The sequence below is a fragment of the Bufo bufo genome, chromosome 4, assembly GCF_905171765.1.
Source record: "Bufo bufo chromosome 4, aBufBuf1.1, whole genome shotgun sequence".
Classification (NCBI taxonomy): domain Eukaryota; kingdom Metazoa; phylum Chordata; class Amphibia; order Anura; family Bufonidae; genus Bufo; species Bufo bufo.
The window spans coordinates 117,739,588-117,760,871 of NC_053392.1; the positions used below are offsets into that span (position 1 = coordinate 117,739,588).

Below are 21,284 nucleotides of genomic sequence, written 5' to 3' on the forward strand. Positions count from 1 at the left end.
TATAACCTGTATATGTAACCTAAGACCACTGTATATATTCTTTGTGTATATTGTGTTATATCTAGTGTGCCCTTATGACGATTAAATATATAATTTAATCTTGTGCTATCTTGTATCCACAATCACGAATCCCCATGTCCGTGTTTTGGCCTAGTTATAAGCTACCGCGGGTTGGTTTCTCACCCTATATAATCCCGTTAGTGGACCGGGCTTATATCAAACGAAAGCTGGTGGCAGATACCCGGGCTGAGACAGCGCTGTTTTCACTGAGGCAGTGAAAAGGCTCTCTCAGCTTGTTGCCTATCTGTGCCCACGTGGACAGGAGGTGTATGTGTAAACTGTACCAAGCTGACCTTACCTGCTCCTCTGGAGGGCGTAACATCACGTTTTTGGTAACCCGTGACCATACCGCGTCTCGTGAGCACGACATAGGCGACATCAAGCGGGCACGAGGTGTGGTATTCGTCATACAAGCTAACACCAAAAAAATTCAAGCTGTTCAAAAGACAAGTCCGGTTTCTTGGTAAGATTGTTTCTGGTGATGGCTATACTATGGATCCAGCAGAAATTGCTCCAGTAATGGCTGTGAAAAACAAGCCTCAATCTACAGTGGAAGAGCTTAGAAAATGACTAGGTTTTCTGTTCTACTACCGAACATATATTCAGAATTTCTCCCGGATTGCCGCTCCACTGTATGATCTACTGTCTGCAGGGCCAAGTTCACCATCAACCACAGAAAATAAATCAAAAAGCCCATCAATTTGACTGCCCATCATCAAGAAATGATTGGGTATCCGGACTTTAACAACCCATTTATACTGCACTGTGATGCATCTCAGGAAGGGCTTTGTGCTGTCCTATACCAAAGGCAAAATTGCAAGTTAAGAGTTATCAGTTATGGTTCAAGAACTCTTACTACAGCAGAGAAAACTACCATTTGCACTCTGGTAAACTTGAGTTTTTGGCAATGAAATGGGTAATATGTGACCATTTTAGAGACTAATTTTACTACAGTCCATCATTTGTGGTATAAACAGACACTAATCCACTTACCTACAGTATGTTTTCACTACAGCAAAATTAAATGTGACTGGCCATAGGTGGGTGTCAGAACTTGCAGACTTCAATTTTAGCATTAAATACCATCCAGGGAAAGCAAATGCAGATTCTGATTGATTGTCTAGAATGCCACTAGATCCTGACCAGTACATGAAGGAATGCTCCCAAGAAATCAGTTTGGAAGCTATTGGTAGCACTGTACAAGCAGTTCATATACAAGAGGAGGAACATACGCCATGGTGGTGTCCTGTAACTTTAGAAAGCGCAGTTGGGGAAGCTGAACAAAGCCCCATAGCAAGCGTTAACCAGCTCCCAAAAGAAACAATCAGAAAAGCACAAGAAGACAAGATCATTGGGACACTGCTACACAACAAACATCAAAATAGATTTTCAGCTAAGAGGAAGAGAAAAACTGAATCACCAGCTGTAACTGCCTTATTCAGAGCATGGCCTAAATTATACCTCAACTCAGATGGTATTCTTTATAGGAAGACTAACCATAACGTACAATTAGTCATGCCAAAAGTCTACCACAGGACAGTATTCAAAGAACTCCATAAACAAATGGGATACTTGGGAGTAGAAAGAACTGTCAATCTTGTCAGAGAAAGCTTCTTCTGGCCATACATGCAGAAGGATATTGACCATTATGTCACCAGAGAATGGTGCTTAAAAGGTGTATAAAAGATAAACGTCCCAATAAACCAACCAGAGCACCATTGAACAACATAGTCTCCTTTTTGAAGTGGTATCCATAGATTTTTTTGCATCTGGAAAAGTTCAAAGGAGGATATAATATAAAAAATATAAAATATTTATAAATATATATAAAAAAAATAGTGAATAAATACTGGGGTCTTTTAAAAGAGGATAAGATCATTGGAGACTACATTCCAGATGTCCCTAGATTTGTATATAGAAAAACAAGAAATGTAGGGATTATGGTGGCTTCCATAAGAGAATGTAGAGCAGTAGCCAATAGAAATATGAAAAAAGTTTTTTACCAAAAGGCTTTTTTCCATGTAAAAAATGCAAAGGGTGCAAAAAAATCCCCAAAAAACTAAAAACTTTTCCAGATACAGAATAAGAATGTTTCATATATATATATATATATATATATATATATATATATAGAGAGAGAGAGAGAGAGGAAAATTCAAGGCAGCACTCCTAGTATAGCTGTTTGGGTGCCTGCGGCGACAACACCTTACCAAGGTGTGCAATATAGAATAAAGAATGACACCGCAGCACGTCCGTTAAGTGAAAAAAAGTAGGACCCTTTATTCACCTGTGCGACGTTTCGGTCCCCTTGCTGGGACCATTTTCAAGCAATATATATATATATGATATTAGAGAGCATATAACATGCAATAGTCGGGGGGTAATATATGTCATCATATGCCCTTGCAACAAGATTGACTAAGAACTGAACAGTTCGAAACGCGTTAATCTGGGGGAGTGAAGAGGGGTGCCACTGTACTTGTATATACAATTTGGTGCAATAAAGACCGGGATTGATAAAACTTTACCACGAGTGCTGGAGCCTCCATTTTTCTACACAACAAGATCTACATCGGACGAACAAAGAGACAACTAAAGAAGAGACTGGGAGAACATGTATATAGCATCCAGAGAAAATATGAGGGGCACCTATTATCAAGGCATTATATAGATAAACATGGAGGGAAGTTTGAAGGGTCGATATTCTGTGGGGTAGAAATAATAAAGAAAAATGAGCGGGGGGGGGATTTTAAGAGCATGTCAAGAGCAGAAACAAAGTGGATTTTTAATATGGATGCTTTGGTACCAATGTGCTTAAATGTGGAAATAGAGTTGTTTTCTTTTGATTGAAAGAATAAGAGATTAAGAATAAAGAATAGGAGGTTGAAAGTTAGATGTGGCATGTGAAGAGTTAAGGCAAGGAGTTGAAGGAGGTATATAAGGAGGTATATAAGGAGGTATATAAGGAGGGTATCGGGAAGTGCCAGAGTAATTCCCTGATGAAGGACAATGCATTGTCTGAAACGTGTTGGATTTTGGCACTTGTAGTGATCCATAGCTCGGATAGTGACGTCACTAGGTCGCTCCACGTGAGCGCGAACTTTCAAACTTACCAACACGGAGTTCCACCACCGGCCGGGGCGCATTCCTGTGGAAGAAATATACCCTATCCACCAAAAACCCTGTCTTCAAGCCTGCAATAGGAGTTGAAAATACCACTGAGGTGAATTCAATAGCAAGGTAATCTTGATTGTTAAATTGATATTTGTCAGTGGTATATTTCTGGCAGGTTAACAGGACAAGTAGTGGAGAAGGCAGTGCTTGGTACCTGGTATTAAGTGGTTTATATTGTATGTTTGTCAGCAGCAGGTTTTGTGGTACTGCAACGGTACTGCAGCATAATCATTAGGGAACATAAGCGCCAGTGGAAGAGTATATAATATAAAAGTTAGACCTGACCAATCTCTACCTCATAAAATGAGGTCCAGGTATTGTAGTAGCATTGTTATGCATGGTGGTCCAATACTTCTGAGAACCAGTGTTAACATTGGAACTTCTAGGTCTCATAGCTAGCAATGTACCTAGAAGTAACTTGGGACATTTTATAGGAACATATTTCACAATGAGGCATTGACCTCTATTGGAGATATAACAACCACTTGATTGTTCTCAATTACTAAAGTTCCTTAATACAATCCACATATTGTGGATATGTGGAATGTTGACTACGACATTAATTTAGTGGGGAAGAATGTGAGATATGTAAGAGGATGATCCACCCCCATCAAATTTTAATGTTAACAGGTGCCAGAATAGCAATGTACAGGTCCTGTAATATGACACTAGAGTGGGACCATCTATCTCAGGGGAGTGTTTCTTGACCAGCACCTTAGATAACAAGAAGAAAGGAGGTCCTAAGCTCCATTACTGATGCATGTTCCTTACTATTGCATGTACAATGATTATTGCTGCAGTCATGTTGTTGTTGTATTCTCATAGTTTATTGCTCAGTATATGTTGATGCAGTCACTGATTTAACCACTTCACATCCAGGCAATTTGCCCCCTTCCTGACCAGGCCTAATTTAGCAAATCTGACATATGTCACTTTATGTGGTAATAGCTTTGGAACGCTTTTACTTATCCAAGCCATTCAGAGATTGTTTTCTTGTGACACATTGTATTTCATGATAGTCATAGATTTGAGTCAATATATTTCACAATATAACAAAACAATAACAAACATAGGTGCACTCTGCAGTCTCACTAATTCTCAAACTGATTTTAAAATTGAGAGATTAGTCAACATGTCCTACGGTGTAGAACATGTCTTAAGCCCGGACATGCTGGAGGTAACTGGTGAGTTGTTTGCGAGTCGGCCCTATGCTCCTGTAATTTGCCCACTGGCTCCTGGTATCGCCCATATGGCTCAGGTAGGAGAGTGTAGGGTCCCGGGCTACTTGAGAAACCTTGTCGTGGTGTCCGGGCTTAAGACATGTTCTACACCGTAGGACATGTTGACTAATCTCTCAATTTTAAAATCAGTTTGAGAATTAGTGAGACTGCAGAGTGCACCTATGTTTGTTATTGTTTTGTTATATTGTTATATTAATTATCACATCCGCACTTGTTACCTTGTGTAGGATGTCTATTGTGGTACTTGTGGTTCGCCGCGGGCATCCTCCATTGTATGCATTTTGCTGGGGATTGCCATTAGCAACGGGCCACAAGTGCAGGATTTGCTCCCCTATATATATGCACAACTGCATGTGGGTTTGAGCAGCTCCTGCTGATGCCAACCTGTCTTCTTAGTTTGTATATATAGATTCCTGGAGGTGTATAAACTCCTATTTAAATGTGCCTGTTTTCCATCTACAGGTCACATTTAGGTGCACCTGTGAAGCCTGGGCTATATCAGCAAGTCTTGAGTGGGACTCACAGACTCCTCCCTCCTCCCATTGCAAGCATGGCCACATGCTGGAGGTAACTGGTGAGTTGTTTGCGAGTCGGCCCTATGCTCCTGTAATTTGCCCACTGGCTCCTGGTATCGCCCATATGGCTCAGGTAGGAGAGTGTAGGGTCCCGGGCTACTTGAGAAACCTTGTCGTGGTGTCCGGGCTTAAGACATGTTCTACACCGTAGGACATGTTGACTAATCTCTCAATTTTAAAATCAGTTTGAGAATTAGTGAGACTGCAGAGTGCACCTATGTTTGTTATTGTTTTGTTATATTGTTATATTAATTATCACATCCGCACTTGTTACCTTGTGTAGGATGTCTATTGTGGTACTTGTGGTTCGCCGCGGGCATCCTCCATTGTATGCATTTTGCTGGGGATTGCCATTAGCAACGGGCCACAAGTGCAGGATTTGCTCCCCTATATATATGCACAACTGCATGTGGGTTTGAGCAGCTCCTGCTGATGCCAACCTGTCTTCTTAGTTTGTATATATAGATTCCTGGAGGTGTATAAACTCCTATTTAAATGTGCCTGTTTTCCATCTACAGGTCACATTTAGGTGCACCTGTGAAGCCTGGGCTATATCAGCAAGTCTTGAGTGGGACTCACAGACTCCTCCCTCCTCCCATTGCAAGCATGGCCACATGCTGGAGGTAACTGGTGAGTTGTTTGCGAGTCGGCCCTATGCTCCTGTAATTTGCCCACTGGCTCCTGGTATCGCCCATATGGCTCAGGTAGGAGAGTGTAGGGTCCCGGGCTACTTGAGAAACCTTGTCGTGGTGTCCGGGCTTAAGACATGTTCTACACCGTAGGACATGTTGACTAATCTCTCAATTTTAAAATCAGTTTGAGAATTAGTGAGACTGCAGAGTGCACCTATGTTTGTTATTGTTTTGTTATATTGTTATATTAATTATCACATCCGCACTTGTTACCTTGTGTAGGATGTCTATTGTGGTACTTGTGGTTCGCCGCGGGCATCCTCCATTGTATGCATTTTGCTGGGGATTGCCATTAGCAACGGGCCACAAGTGCAGGATTTGCTCCCCTATATATATGCACAACTGCATGTGGGTTTGAGCAGCTCCTGCTGATGCCAACCTGTCTTCTTAGTTTGTCAATATATTTCACCTTTTATTTATGAAAAAATCCCAAATTTACCCAAAATTTAGAAAAATTCGCAATTTTCAAAATTTCAATTTCGCTGCTTTTAAAACAGAAAATGATGCCTCATAAAATATTTATTACTTAACATTCCCCATATGTTTCCTTTAGGTTGGCATCATTTTGTAAATGTCATTTTTTTTTTTTAGCCTTAGAAGGCTTAGAATTTTAGAAGCAATTCTTAAAATTTTTAAGAAAATTGCACAAACCCACATTTTAAGGACCAGTTTAGGTCTGAAGTCACTGGACTTACATAGTGGATACCCCCCACAAATGACCCCATTGTAGAAACTAAACCCCTCAAGTTACTTAAAACAGATTTTAAAAACTTTGTTAACCCTTTAGGTGTTCAACAAGAATTAAAGGAAAATGGAGATCAAATTTTTTAATTTAACTTTTTTGGCAGATTTTCCATTTTAATCCATTTCTTTCTTTAACACATGGAGGATTAACAGCCAAACAAAACTCAATATTTATTACCCTGATTCTGCGGTTTACAGAAACACCTCACATGTGGTCGTAATCGTAAACTGATGTAAGGGCACACGGCAGGGCGCAGAAGAAAAGGAGCGCCATATGGTTTTTGGAAGGCAGATGTTGCTGAACTGCTTTTTAGATGCCATGTCCCATTTTAAGCCCCCCTGATGCACCCTTACAGTAGAAACTCCCAAAAAGTTACCCCATTTTGGAAACTAGAGGATAAGGTGCCAGTTTTATTGGTACTATTTTGGGGTACAAATGATTTTTAATTACTCTATATTACGTTTTTTGTGAGGCACGGTAACCAAAAAATGGCTGTTTTGGCACAGTTTTTATTTTTTACAACATTCATCTGACATGGTAGATCATGTGCTACTTTTTTTAGAGCAGGTTGTTACTGACGCAATGATATCAAATATGTCTACTCTCTTTGTTTCATTTTTACATAATAAAGTATAATAAAAGCATAATTAAGCGTTTTTGTGTCTCCATATTCTGAACGCCATATTTTTTTTATTTTTATGCCGATCGTCTTGTTCAGGGGCTCGTTTTTTGCAGGAAGAGATTAAGTTTTTATTGGTACCATTTTTGGGTACATGATTTTTTGATCATTCATTATAACACTTTATGGGGCAAGGTGACCAAAAAATTGGTTGTTTTAGAACACTTTTTTATTTATTTATTTTTATAGCGTTCACCTGAGGGGTTGGGTCATGTGACATTTTTATAGAGCAGATCGTTTCGGATGTGGCGATACCTAATATGTATACTTTTTCTTATTTATTAAAGTTTTACACGATAATGGCATTTTTTTAAACCAAAAAAATGATGTTTTAGTGTCTCCATAGTCTGAGAGCCATATTTTTTTTTTTTTTTGACCGATTGTCTTAGTTAGGGTCTTATTTTTTGTGGGATGAGGTGACAGTTTAATACGCCTTTTTGATCACTTGGTGTTGCACTTTTTGTGATGTAAGGTGACAAAAATGGCTTTTTTTGACACAGTTTATAATTTCTTTTTTCTTATGGTGTTTATCGGACTGGGTGGATCATGTGATATATTTATAGAGCAGATCGTCACGGATGCGGCAATACCAAATATGTCTATTTTATTTATTTTTTCTATTTTTAATTTTTTTTTATTCCTTACTTGGGGATTTTTTTTTTTACATGCGAAACCTTTTTTTATTTTTTTATTTTAACACTTTATTTTTATTTTACACTTTGCGTCCCCCATAAGGTCATACAAGACCTCTGGGGTACATTTAACTTCACTTTTTTTTTTCCACTATTGATTTCTCCTGTAACTGGGGCTGACATAGTAGCCCCAGTTACAGGGGAAATACACCCCCCATAGAGGCTACACAGCACTATACAATGCTGTACAGCCTCAGTGCATGGCTGATCGAGGTCTGTAGAAGACCCGACAGCTCCTGCACTCCGGGACAGGAAGTGCATAGCGTGTATACAGCGATCTAGAAGGCAGGGACACCTGGGAACTGTCCCTGCCTTCTTTCTGGGTTGCCCTGCTGTCACTGACAGCGGGCAACCCGCTCTGCAGCTGCATGATTAGTGTCATGGATGTTCAGAATGTCCATTCAGAGATCCATTCAGAGATCCACCCTGGACGTTTATAGTCAACGGGCAGACGGGAGGTGGTTAAGTAATGACTGAGGATTTGATGGTAATGTACAACTACTATGTAGTATGAAAAGACACTTAATGGAGTGCACTCCGGTAACAAGAAAAAGGGAGGTCCTAATCTCCATGTCTGATGCATGTCCCTTACTATTGCAGATGAATGTTAAATAAAGAAAATAAACCGCCCAACCACACCAGTGTCAACTCATTAGGTGTGCAACTTATACTTTATTTTTTTTTACCATTATAAAAAAAAGTATACTTTTTTATTACTGGACTGTGCAGGTTACAAGAACGTGGTGTGCTGCTTTTTTGTACCTTTTTTTTTGTAATATATACGTCAAACGTAGGAATAAAATGTGACGTGAACCCACCCTGAGAGTGATGCCTGTAATACTGTCATACTGACACACACAGTTTCATTACCACAGCAGACTAGCTATTCCATAATGGAAGCGCTCAATAGTATTCACTTTATAAGACGCACGGCCATTTTCCCCCCACTTTTGGGGGTAACAGTTCGTGTTAAGAAATGAAATATGTAGTACCTTATCCATTTGAGCTAGAAGAGGCCACCACAGCCATCTTGCTTGAAGATCTAGTGCAAAATCACGTTTGGTGTGTGATGACGTCACCGGCCATGAGATTTTGCGCGGGATCTTCAAGCAAGATGGCTGCGGCAGCCTCTTTGCCCTCGAATGGATGAGGTGAGTATGATTTTTTTTATTTTTACCAGCATTTCAGGGAAAATTGATTTGTTACAATGAAGCACAAGGAAATTTGGCTTCGCAGCAAATTGAATTTTCTCAGAACTTTGGATGGAAGTCTACTTCAATTCGCTCAACACTACTAATCATCCTGTCTGTGATAACAAGATGACTGCTGAAAAGTGATCTATACAGACCAAGAAGTAGTGACTATTGTTAGACTTAGCAGCCAGTGCGAAAATTGCAGGATTTTAGGATTTTTTATTTAGATAACGACATGGAAAAATAAAAGTAAGATTGGCAAAACAAAATAAAAAATATGTTTGACATAAAAATTTGATCTAAATAATAGGTCATTTTCTGATGACACATTCTCTTTAGTACTTGTCATGGTGTTAAAACAAGCAGTGGGATGGTGAACATTCCAGGACTGAAGTTAAATGTAAGCTGAAGCTAATTCTTCACTATTCTTATCTAGAGCTCCACTTGTTATGTTTGGTTGTCCAAGTGGTGTTTTTGTACAAGGAATTTCTTCACTATTTTCATAAACACACTAAAAGTGATCAGTGCTACCATGACACTGCTGGGCGTTGGGCCATCCTTTTCATTACACTGTGATACAAACTCTTCCAATAGGGGTTTCTATACCCAAGAAATTTCTGGTATTCTTGAAGAGTTTTCAGCAGCTCTTAGGCCCCTTTCACTTTCACACGGGTGTTGCGGGAAAATGTGCGGGTGCGTTACGGGAACACCCGCGATTTTTCCGCACGAGTGCAAAACATTGTAATGCGTTTTGCACTCGCATGAGAGAAATCGCGCGTGTTTGGTACCCAAGCCCAAACTTCTTCACAGAAGTTCGGGCTTGGGATCGGTGTTCTGTAGATAGTATTATTTTCCCTTATAACATGGTTATAAGGGAAAATAATAGCATTCTGAATACAGAATGCATAGTAAAACATCGCTGGAGGGGTTAAAAAAAATAAAATAAAATGTAACTCACCTTAGTCCACTTGATCGCGTAGCCGGCATCTCCTTCTGGCTTCATCTGATCTCTGTGCAGCAACAGGACCTTTGGTGACGTCATTCCGGTCATCACATGATCCATCACCATGGTAAAAGATCATGTGATGGATCATGTGATGACCGGAATGACGTCACCAAAGGTCCTGTTGCTGCACAGAGATCAGATGAACCCAGAAGGAGATGCCGGGCCGCGATCAAGTGAACTAAGGTGAGTTAAATTATTATTTATTTTTTTTTAACCCCTCCAGCGATGTTTTACTACGCATTCTGTATTCAGAATGCTATTATTTTCCCTTATAACCATGTTATAAGGGAAAATAATAATGATCGGGTCTCCATCCCGATCGTCTCCTAGCAACCGTGTGTGAAAATTGCACCGTATCCGCACTTGCTTGCGGATGTCTTGCGATTTTCACGCAACCCCATTCATTTTTATGGGGCCTGCGTTACGTGAAAAACGCACAAAGAGGAGCATGCTGCGATTTTCACGCAACGCACAAGTGATGCGTGAAAATCACCGCTCGTGTGCACAGCCCCATAGAAATGAATGGGTCGGTATTCAGTGCGGGTGCAATGCGTTCACCTCCCGCATCGCATCCGCGCGGAATACTCGCTTGTGTGAAAGGGGCCTTATGCTTTTTTTCAACCATATTTCGACCCTGGAGGACTGTGTTATTTTCCTGCCCACACTGCCTTTAAGAGCACTACAGAAGGATCTGGAAAAGGACGCAGCTTTTCTGAAGGCCAAGCCTTGCTTTCATTTATATAAAATGGCGGCATTGAATGTTTGGGATAGAAAGTGAAAATTTGGCAATAGATATCATTAAAGGAAGAAATGGATCTTATGAATTTAAGGCCCTAAGTTTCTTCTAAAGAATAATGTTATTTTTCCTTGCGCTCCTACTTAAAGTGGATGTCTGCTCTGGAAGTTTTTTTGTTATTAGTGTCCCTAATGACAAGCTGCTCACAAGGTCTCCTGTTGTTGGAGCCCTCTGCTTTAGTTGTCATTTAAGGCAGAACCCCACAACAACTGTTCAGTTTCCTTACATCACCCAGACATGGGAAAGGAAGAATTACACAGTCCTTATTGACTATAGTTTCTCACCTGTGTCCTGGCATGTAGGGGGTGACTGCCCAGGTGCAGCTCTTGTACCCTGTATCTCTTTACCATCTTTGGAAACACACCAACAGTATCCGGTGCTGCCATGACACTGCTTTGGTCTGTATTCTCCTTTTTCATCACAATCCGGTACAAACGCTCCTAATATTGGTTTCACTGCACCAAGCACTTTCTGTCGTTCTTTTATGCAGGATGTTTCAGCTGATAAGACAAGTGTAGAAAAACAAATAATAATCATGTGTGAATAATGTAGAACTAGTATGTAGTCCATCCACTGGTTTAATATATATGAATATATTCTTCAATCTGCAGAAGCCGCTTTAACCCCAACTTTCTTTTTTGTCTTAAAGATGGATCCAAAACTAGTGACTGCCTCCCTCTTCGTTACTTTAAAATGCAACCACAACCAAAGCTAGACAATGTCTTACTAGTGACAAATCATTATATTGTAGTATTATTGTAGTGGTATTTTTTTTAACACTAAAAACTACCTGTAATAATGGAGATGCAGGGGGTGGAGGTTGTGAGAATAAGGCAGGATAAAGTACATTCTTACCAGAAGCTACACATGTTGGAACCTGTTGTCCAGGTGGAGTTCTTGAACCAGAAATCTCTTTACCATTTTCGTTAACACACCAACAGTAACCGGTGCTTCCATGACACTGCTTTGGACTGTAGTTTCCTTTTTCATCACAATCAGGCATAAAAGCCCCTGGTAAAGGTTGCCCTCCACTGAGCGATTTGCGGCGTTCTTTCATGCAGGGCTTTTCACCTCCTAAAAATGGATACATAATAACCAACAGTCATATTGTCCATTCCATTTTTTGACTAATCAGATAAGTGCATTACAGTTTTATCTTCAAATAGTATAGTTTATTCACAAGAATGTGGTATCCTGCAGCTTATACATTGGGTCCCCATGTGATGCACATGTTTTTTGCAGTTGAATTCAGTTTAATTCTTTCCTCTTTTCAATACTTCAATTTTGATGGGAAATTTTAACACAACACAAAGCTTTAGTACAGAAGTGTATACTATGTGTGCACTACTGTGCAGGCTCCATTGTAGTCCTTGTGTATGGAGATATTCTTACCTAAAAGCAGTGCTTTGTATGGAATACAAAAGAGAAAGATCTCTTCATGAATTTGGAGGTCTGGTAGACTCTTCTACGTAAGAGGTTTTGAGGTCCGGTAGACTGTTCCACGTAGGAGTTTTTTTTTTCCATAATACAATTATATACAACTAATGATGTTCAGGGAAGAAATAAGGCCCCATAGTAAAGATAAACATGGATCCACTACCATTTTCTTGCTGGATTTTGACTTCCAGGGCAAAAGGAACCACTGTTTGTTTCACCTTCCATCTTTTCTCCTTCCATAGTCTTTTCATAACCCTTGGAATTATTTCCTTCCCTTTAATTGGTAAGAGATAATTCCAGCATGTGTTCTTGACAATAGTAGCAAAAGGGATGGACCTACCTGTAGGTAGGGTAGGTCTTACCCTTATGAATATGACTTTTGGTTAATGTTCTCCCATTGTTCCACCCTTGTTATTGTAGTCATGTCATCCAATGTATAGAATTTATACTCCAAGTAGCTTTTACTAATTAGCTGTTACTACTATTTGGCTCTGTCATCGCAGAGACCAAGTGGAGGTGATATAAGATGCTGGTAGCAATAAGTAGAGTCAGTGTGTGGCTGCAGCCATATGAGGTGCTCAGGGTGTGTGAGAAGACTTAGGCCACATTCAGCTTCTTAAGAGGCCAGCCAGTGGACTGGGGATAGAAGCAAATGACTGAGTACCCAAGTGGAAGCTGTGACATGAGGCCTCCAAGTAGCCAACATAGCTGCTCTGAGGCCTTTGGACCCATTTATGCTGTCTTGTGAAATAAGTGCGCTGGTGGAAGATAGAGGGACAGTTTCAGCAATTTGCTTGGGGAAGATAAACAAAGTGTGTAAGAGAAACATATACCTAAGCTGTGAGGCCCAGTGAGAAGCTCTTAAATTTAGTGAAGTGAAGTGAGTGTGCTGGCAGGGATAAGAGAGACAGGAATAATCCCAAGTGGTGCTTTCAAAAATTCCATCCACCAGGGTACAATAAAGGTTCAACTGTTGCACTATGATTGTGTGGACCACTCTGTGGTCTGGGACCAAACTCCTGTTGCACAGAGTGTTTTGGAGATGTGCACCTTTCACACAACTGTGGATTGGCAAACCCATGAAAGGTAGCAGTGTGAAAACTGTTGCAACACTACAAGGAACGCATAGGCAAGGCAAGCTGTAGCTGGGAGTTGCACATTTGAACAGCTGGAAGGCAGCAGTCACTTCAGGCACACTTCATCTGTGGTGAATAGTTTAGAGCGCGAATATTCGAATCGCAAATTTTAATAGCGAATATCGCCACTTCGAGAATTCGTGAATATTTTGAATATAGTGCTATATATTCGTATTCACAAATATTCTAATCGTGAATTTATCGCAAATTTATCGTGAATATTTATCGCGAATATATTACATTGCCGATTTTTGCAATCAAGTAAATAATAACTGGAGATAACGAATTCTCAAATTTGCTAATTTATGGCGAATATTCGACCAAAAATTTGCAAAATATCACAACTTTGAATATTGCCTGTGCCGCTCATCACTAGTGGTGAACCTGTTGGACTACAACACTGTCCACAGTCAGTAACTGTTCCTGACAATGAGATTTTTCATAAGCTATCAAGTGTGTTCCTGTAACCATCAAGTGTACTGTGTCTTTGATGTGAATAGAAGTCAGTGATTGTGAAGAAAATGAAGTTCTTTTTTTCTGCAATTGTATAAACTGTGATTGACTTAAAGGACAGCCTCTCTTACAAATGAGAACTGTCACCAAGGACCCCATAGCATCTGCATGGTTTGCCTCTATGGTGGGTACAGTAGGCCCTTGCATATAACTACTATATAAACCCAATGTGTTGTACTAAAATATTGAATTGTGACACTGCTTTATTATTACAATATATGGTAGCTAAATTATTATACAACTGGAGATGGGTCATTAGTCCAGGGATTTATTCTCATACCGATAATCGGAGCTGAGAAGGAATTCCCCCCTCCCCCAAGCTGAAGAAAACTGGCTTGCTTTCTTCTAGATCAACATTGCTGGATAATAAATAATCAACTGGCGCTTCACCATATATGAAATCGCAGCGGTGTTATAGCAGTCCCGTGCCTGCTATGTAGGATACTGTACAGGCTAGCTGTACAAATCGCAAATATATATATATGAAAAATAAATACAACACTGCGCGCTATCAATTAAAACGGGCAGCCGACAAACTGCATAACCATCTACCGCCCAATCATGCAATGCCGCAGAAGCGCTACAATGTGTCCAGGTCCTACCTTAGCGCACGTGTGTTAGTAGCGGTGCAACGTTCTGCAGCAGTCCTCCTGTAATATTCTCTGTATAGAGCAGGAGAAGCAGATCCAAGGGGAGGGGATGGCTAGCATGGGCTGTCTGGTATTAATATTATTATAGTAAGTATTGGGAATCTTGCCCCGGCCGGTGGCAGAGTATTCCCGTTACCTGTGGGTTAGTGCTCACGTCTGAGCGAGTGACGTCACCGCAAGTAAGCTACGGGTTGTAGTGGGAGTCAAACTTTCAACGCGTTTCGAGTACAGGCGGTACTCTTCGTCAGGGAACGTTACCAATCTGCTTCTCCTGCTCTATACAGAGAATATTACAGGAGGACTGCTGCAGAACGTTGCACCGCTACTAACACACGTGCGCTAAGGTAGGACCTGGACACATTGTAGCGCTTCTGCGGCATTGCATGATTGGGCGGTAGATGGTTATGCAGTTTGTCGGCTGCCTGTTTTAATTGATAGCGCGCAGTGTTGTATTTATATTGCTGGATAATAGGTTGAACTTGACTCTTTTTTTTGTTAAATCTTACTATGTTAATGGCTACTTCATGTTGAGAACTATGTGTGTCCTCTAGTATGAAGTAATATTTAAGCATCTTTCACAATAAGCAAGAAAAATAAATAAATAAAATGCAGCAACACAAGTGGTTACCAAAAGTAACATTAGATCAGACAAGGAAACCTACATAGCCCAATGTAGCAATGGAGATCACAGCAACATGTATTGAATAGTCTAATACTGTACCTGTATATTCACACGTTATGTTAACCTTGCCCTGTTTGGCTCTTACACCTTCTATTTCATCACCATGTTCGTCCACACACCAACAGTAACCAGTGCTGCCAAAACACTGCTTTGGACTGTAGTTGCCTTTTGCATCACAATCTGGCACAAATGCCCCTATTTGGGGTTTCTTTTCTCCGAGCACTCTCTGGCGATGCCTCAAACAAGGGGTACTTTCTGTATGAGATATAAAAACACAATGAACAATTAGGAAGGACAATCAGGAAGAACTATTCATATGATAGAGATGATTATGTTTCATGGTGGATTGCAGTATCCTATGACCTGCATAGTACAGATGTGTCTACCCTTATCTAATATTGAATTTGATATTCCCCTATACATACAACCACACAGTATCTCAATATAAAATATATTATATTTAAAATATTTTATAAATCTATAAATATAAATTTTATTTCATAATGCATTAACATTTTTTTTTAAAAGACAGAAAATCACATATACAATAACAGAAGGATCCCATAAGGGCTTATGCACATGACTACGGATCTACCAAGCATGGATACCGGCCATGTGCATTCCGCATTTTGCAGAACAGAATGTCCGGCCCCTAGTTGAACTGTCCTATCCTTGACTGTAATGTGGGCAATAATAGGGCATGTTCTATTTTTTGGCGGAACGGCCATGCGGACATACGGACACAGAATGCACACTGAGTAATTTCTTTTTTCTTTTAAGTGCATGGTTCCCCATATGGGCCGGAAAAAAATTCTGAATGGACACAGGAAAAAAAAAAGTTTGTGTGCATGAGCCTTAGGGTACTTTCACACTAGCGTTAGAGGATTCCGGCAGGCAGTAAACGGATATCATTTTTTTCCGGAGCCGGATGCAGATCCGTCTCACAAATGCATTGAAATACCGGATCCGTCTCTCCGATGTCATCCGGAAAACGGATCCGGTATTTTTTCCCCCCGCATTTTTAAAGGTCTGCGCGTGTGCAGACCGGGAAACCGGATACGTTTTTCTTGAACACTTGGTACTGGATCCGGCATTAATACGTTTCAATGAAAATTAATGCCGGATCCGGCATTCCGGCAAGTGTTCCCGAATTTTGGCCGGAGAAAATACCGCAGCATGCTGCAGTATTTTCTCCAGCCAAATACTGTAAAAGTGACTGAACTGAAGACATCCTGATACATCCTGAACGGATTGCTATCCATTCAGAATGCATTAGGATAAAACTGAAGCATTTTATTCCGGTATTGAGCCCCTAGGACTCAATACCGGAAAACTTTAACGCTACTGTGAAAGTAACTTTAATAGACATACAAATCCATATATTGTAAATGAACAGCATAAACTAGTAAATAGCTATTCTTAAAAATTGAGATGACTAGAGTATGACTCAAAACTAGTGTTGAGCGAAAAAATTTGAGTCGTCACAAAGCCGAATTTCCTTGTACTTTGTTGTAACAAATCAATTTTTTTCTGAAATGGCGGCAAAAAAATAAATAATACATACCTCCACCATTTGCTCGCAGAGAGGCCGACGCGGCAATCTTCATTGAAGAAAACGTGCCAAATCTCACGCGCGCTGACGTGTCAACATGTCATCAAACTGTCCGGGCACAGTGACACACAGTGAGTGACAGCCTATAGCCACTGAAAAAGCTGTTGTGTTACTGTCCCCCAAAGGTATATTCTGGTCGTGACAATGGTTGAGCGAACCCGAACTGTAAAGTTCAGGTTCGTACCGAACTTTAGGATTTTTGGACCCCGGACCCGAACCCGAACATTTCTGTAAAAGTTCGGGTTCGGTGTTCGGCGATTTCTTGGCGCTTTTTGAAAGGCTGCACAGCAGCCAATCAACAAGCGTCATACTACTTGCCCCAAGAGGCCATCACAGCCATGCCTACTAATAGCATGGCTGTGATTGGCCAGAGCAGCATGTGACCCAGCCTCTATATAAGCTTGAGTCACGTAGCGCTGCACGTCACTCTGCTGTTACAAGTGTAGGGAGAGGATGCTGCTGGACTTGTGATTTCAGGGAGAGAATAGGAGAGAATCTAACTCAGCGATCTACCTAGAAATAGTTGTGTGGGTGCAGGACACAATCGTTTCACCCTGCCCTGAGGCCATTGACCCCAAAAATTTTTTATGCATGCTCAGTGCACCAGCACTGCATCTGTGTCACGGCCACGGTTTTGGCCGTGACTCCTTGGGAGCCGCATACTGTTGCCCGCGGTTTTGGGTTGTAGTGTCAACCGCAGCTTGAGGCATAAGGTTGTTAGCCTCAAGTGCGGTTGCCGCGGACAACAGCTATGTGTGCGGTTCCCTCGGAGTTGTGTGCGCGTTTGTAAGCACTTTTGTATGTCTGTGTGCACTTTGTTTATGTTTGGTGTGCACTGACATTTTCCCTGCACTGTGGCTGTCCGTGGCAACGTTTGGTGGTATGATGTACATGTGGTGGCAGTGTCCCGGCTTTCGGGCTGACTCCCAGGACACGCTTGCCACCCATGTCGTTGCCTGCGGCAACAGCCACAGTGTGTTTGTTGTTTGGACACTTTCCCTTTAAGTTATGTTTTCCCTTCTGTGGTTTTGGAAGGGTTAACTCCCTTTCAGTGTGTGTTACTCACGGGGTGTGTCTGATTGTTGGGTGTGGCCTCTTGGCCCTATAAAGCCTCAGTTGTAGGCAGTAGCCAGAGAGGGTGTTTCAGCCATGCTGGCTGCAGACATCCTCCTGGTTACTTACCAACTGCCAGTGGGGGCCAACCTTCTGGTCATAAGCTAAATATATGTCCTTTGGTGTCTGGAAGATGTGTTTGGTTTTATGTTTCTTTATTGCACCTGTGGTCCTGGGTTCCCGTGTGTTGTGTGTTTGTGTGCTGAGTCCTGCTGTCTGTGGGCAGTACATCCACATGGGTTCCAGGCTTGGTTGTCTGTGGTAGATCTCTGCTATGTTTGTGACAAGTATCTGCCATTGCCATAGGTTGCATTTGTTTCCCCTTGCTTGCAGCTTGGCCAGTGAGACTCCTGTTCCTCCGGATCCAGAAGGAACAGGATGTCTTACTCTGACTCCTAGCCTAGGGACCGGCGGAGGGTGAGTAGGAATCCGAGGTTCCTGCGCATGGGTCCTCCTACCTTCAAGGTCGGCCCATGCAGGTAGGAGTTAGGGTCAGGTTAGGGACGCTGTAGGAGGTGACCTGCTCCCTAATCCTGTTTGTCCTGGTCAAGCAGCGACCATCTTCCTTCGGCACACGGCTGAGGATTTCTCCCATCCTCAGCCGTGACAATCTGAGCTTTTGGGACATTGCAAATCACCATTTTTTTGTGGCAAACTACAGCATCTGGATTAGTCAGTGTGCAATTTAAGCTAGAAATACACCCATCATTTTTTGGGGTTTGAAAAACACACTTTTTTTTCTTCAAAAAACTGTATTTTCCAGATCTGCAAGTGTTAAATTCAAGTTTAATATATACAGCTTTCATATTCTGTTAGCAAAAAAATTCGTTTTTGGCAATCTACAACATCTGTATTAGTCAGTGTGCAATTTAAGCTAGAAATACACCCATCATTTTCTGGGGTTTGAAAAACACACTTTTTTGACAAAAAAAACACTATTTTCAGGCCTTGCAGCATCAGCACGTGTGAAATTACAGGCTTATATACTGCTGTCAAATTCAGTTGTTAAACAAACACTCGTTTGGTCACAAAAAATTTAGTTGGCAGCCTTTGATACAGATGTCATTGTGAGATACACCCTTAATACATTTGGGTTACATTCAGAGATATTAAATACCGCTATTTGGTGCACCAATATTGAATTCAGGCCTACACTGGTTCAGACCGTGTGAGATACACCCTCTACATACAGGGGTTTGAATCAGGGATTTGAAATACAGCCATTTTGTGCAAAGATATATTTACTTCTGGCCTACACTGATTCAGGGCATGTGTGATCCCCCCTATACATACAGGGGTTTGAATCAGGCATTTGAAATACAGCCATTTTGTGCAAAGATATATTTACTTCAGGCCTACACTGGTTCAAACCGTGTGAGATACCCCCCTACATACAGTGGTTTGAATCAGGCATTTAAAATACAGCCATTTGAAATACAGCCATTTTGTGCAAAGATATATTTACTTCAGGCTTACATTGATTCAGGGCGTGTGTGATCCCCCCTATACATACAGGGGTTTAATCAGGCATTTGAAATACAGCCATTAGAAATACAGCCATTTTGTGCAAAGATATATTTATTTCAGGCCTACTCTGATTCAGGGCGTGTGAGATCCTCCCTATACATACAGCGGTTTGATTCAGCCATTTGAAAAACAGTCATTTTGTGCAAAGAAATCTTTACTTCAGGCCTACACTGATTCAGCGCTGTGAGATCCTCCCTATACATACAGGGGTTTGATTCAGCCATTTGAAATATAGCCATTTTGTGCAAAGAAATCTTTAATTGAGGCCTAGTCTGGTTCAGGCCGTGTGAGATACATACTTTACATACTGTCGTTCTTTTCTACTATTAATTAAACACCCATTTAAGGCAAGATCCTAAATTCAAAAAATATGAGGAGAGCGTCAAATAAGGGACGTGGCCCAGGTCGTGGTGCTGCTGTTGGAGCTCCTGTTGCAGGGAGAGGACGTGGTCTATCTGTGCCAGCTACACGCATAAGTGAAACCCCTTCTTCAGGTGCGAGTAGGCAACAAAACCCACAGCGGTATTTGGTCGGGCCTAATGCTGCTCTACGAATGGTGAGGCCTGAACAAGTACAGGCGATAGTAGATTGGGTTGCTGACAGTGGATCCAGTTCCTTCACATTGTCTCCCACCCAGTCTCCTGCTGAAAGACCACAGTTGGCACCTGCAGCCGATGTCCATCAGTCTTTCACCTCACCCCCTTCCAAATCAGCCAAGCAGTCTGAGCCCCAAGTCATGCAGCAGTCTCTTCTGCTTTTTGATGACTCTGTTAGCAGGGTTTCCCAGGGCCATCCACCTAGCCCTGCCCCAGAAGTGGAAGAGATTGAGTGCACCGATGCCCAACCACTTATTTTTCAAGATGAGTACATGGGAGGACTATCGCAGCACGTCTCGAATGATGACGAAACACAGGTGCCAACTGCTGGGGCTTTCGAAAGTGTGCAGACCGACAAGGAAATCAGGGGTGAAGACTGGGTGGAAGATGATGTGGAGGACGATGAGGTCCTCGACCCCACATGGAATCAAGGTCATGCGAGTGACCGATGTAGTTCGGAGTAAGAGGCGGTGGTCGTACAGAGCAACCAGCACAGCAGAAGAGGGAGCAGGGTGCAGAAGCGGAGCGGCCGTCCTTTAGACCAGTGGTCCGCAAACTTTTTTGCACCAAGGACCAGTTTCATGCAAGACAATTTTCCCAGGGACCCTGGGGAAGGGAGCGGGGGTTCTGGGGGGGGGGCTTAGGGGGTGGGGGGGGCTGACTGATTCATGCGCATAACAAAACACAAGGTGTATATTAAAATATATAACACTATATAACGACTATATAAACTGACTATGGTCTCTGCTGCACTGGACCATATTTTTCGCCCTATGAGATGCACCTAGGTTTTAGAGGAGAACAATAAGAAAAAAATATTTTTCATTACACCTCAGGTCAGACCAGCAATCAGACCCCCAATTGTTAATCAGACCTCAGATCAGACCCACAATGGCTCAGATCAACCTCCAAAATTTTTGCAACCTATCAGCCCCCCAATGTTAGCCACCTATCAGCCCCCCAATGTTAGCCATAAGCCCCCCAATGTCAGCCATAATCCCCCCCAATGTCAGCCATAATCCCCCCAATGTCAGCCATAAGCCCCCCCAATGTCAGCCATAAGCCTCCCCAATGTCAGCCATATGTCTGCCCCTCATGTCAGCCATATGTCTGCCCCTCATGTCTGCCATATGTCTGCCCCTCATGCCGGCCCCTCATGTCAGCC

The 21,284-nt window shown here is 41.8% G+C and overlaps 1 protein-coding gene across 39 annotated transcripts in view; it reads right to left on the minus strand.

Moving 5' to 3' along the window:
- The window catches only part of LOC120997603 (saxiphilin-like), a 390,951-nt gene that overhangs the window by 139,562 nt on the left and 230,105 nt on the right, over positions 1–21,284 (minus strand). For 33 of the 39 annotated variants that reach the window (XM_040427740.1, XM_040427731.1, XM_040427727.1 and 30 more), the window contains exons 8-9: positions 11,709–11,927; positions 11,127–11,362 (exon numbers count right to left, since the gene is read on the minus strand). In XM_040427740.1, the coding sequence (XP_040283674.1) occupies positions 11,127–11,362; positions 11,709–11,927 (455 nt within the window). Of the gene's footprint in view, positions 1–11,126; positions 11,363–11,708; positions 11,928–15,310; positions 15,527–21,284 lie in introns of all 39 variants that reach the window. The other 6 variants (XM_040427724.1, XM_040427712.1, XM_040427743.1 and 3 more) reach the window with 5 other exon arrangements.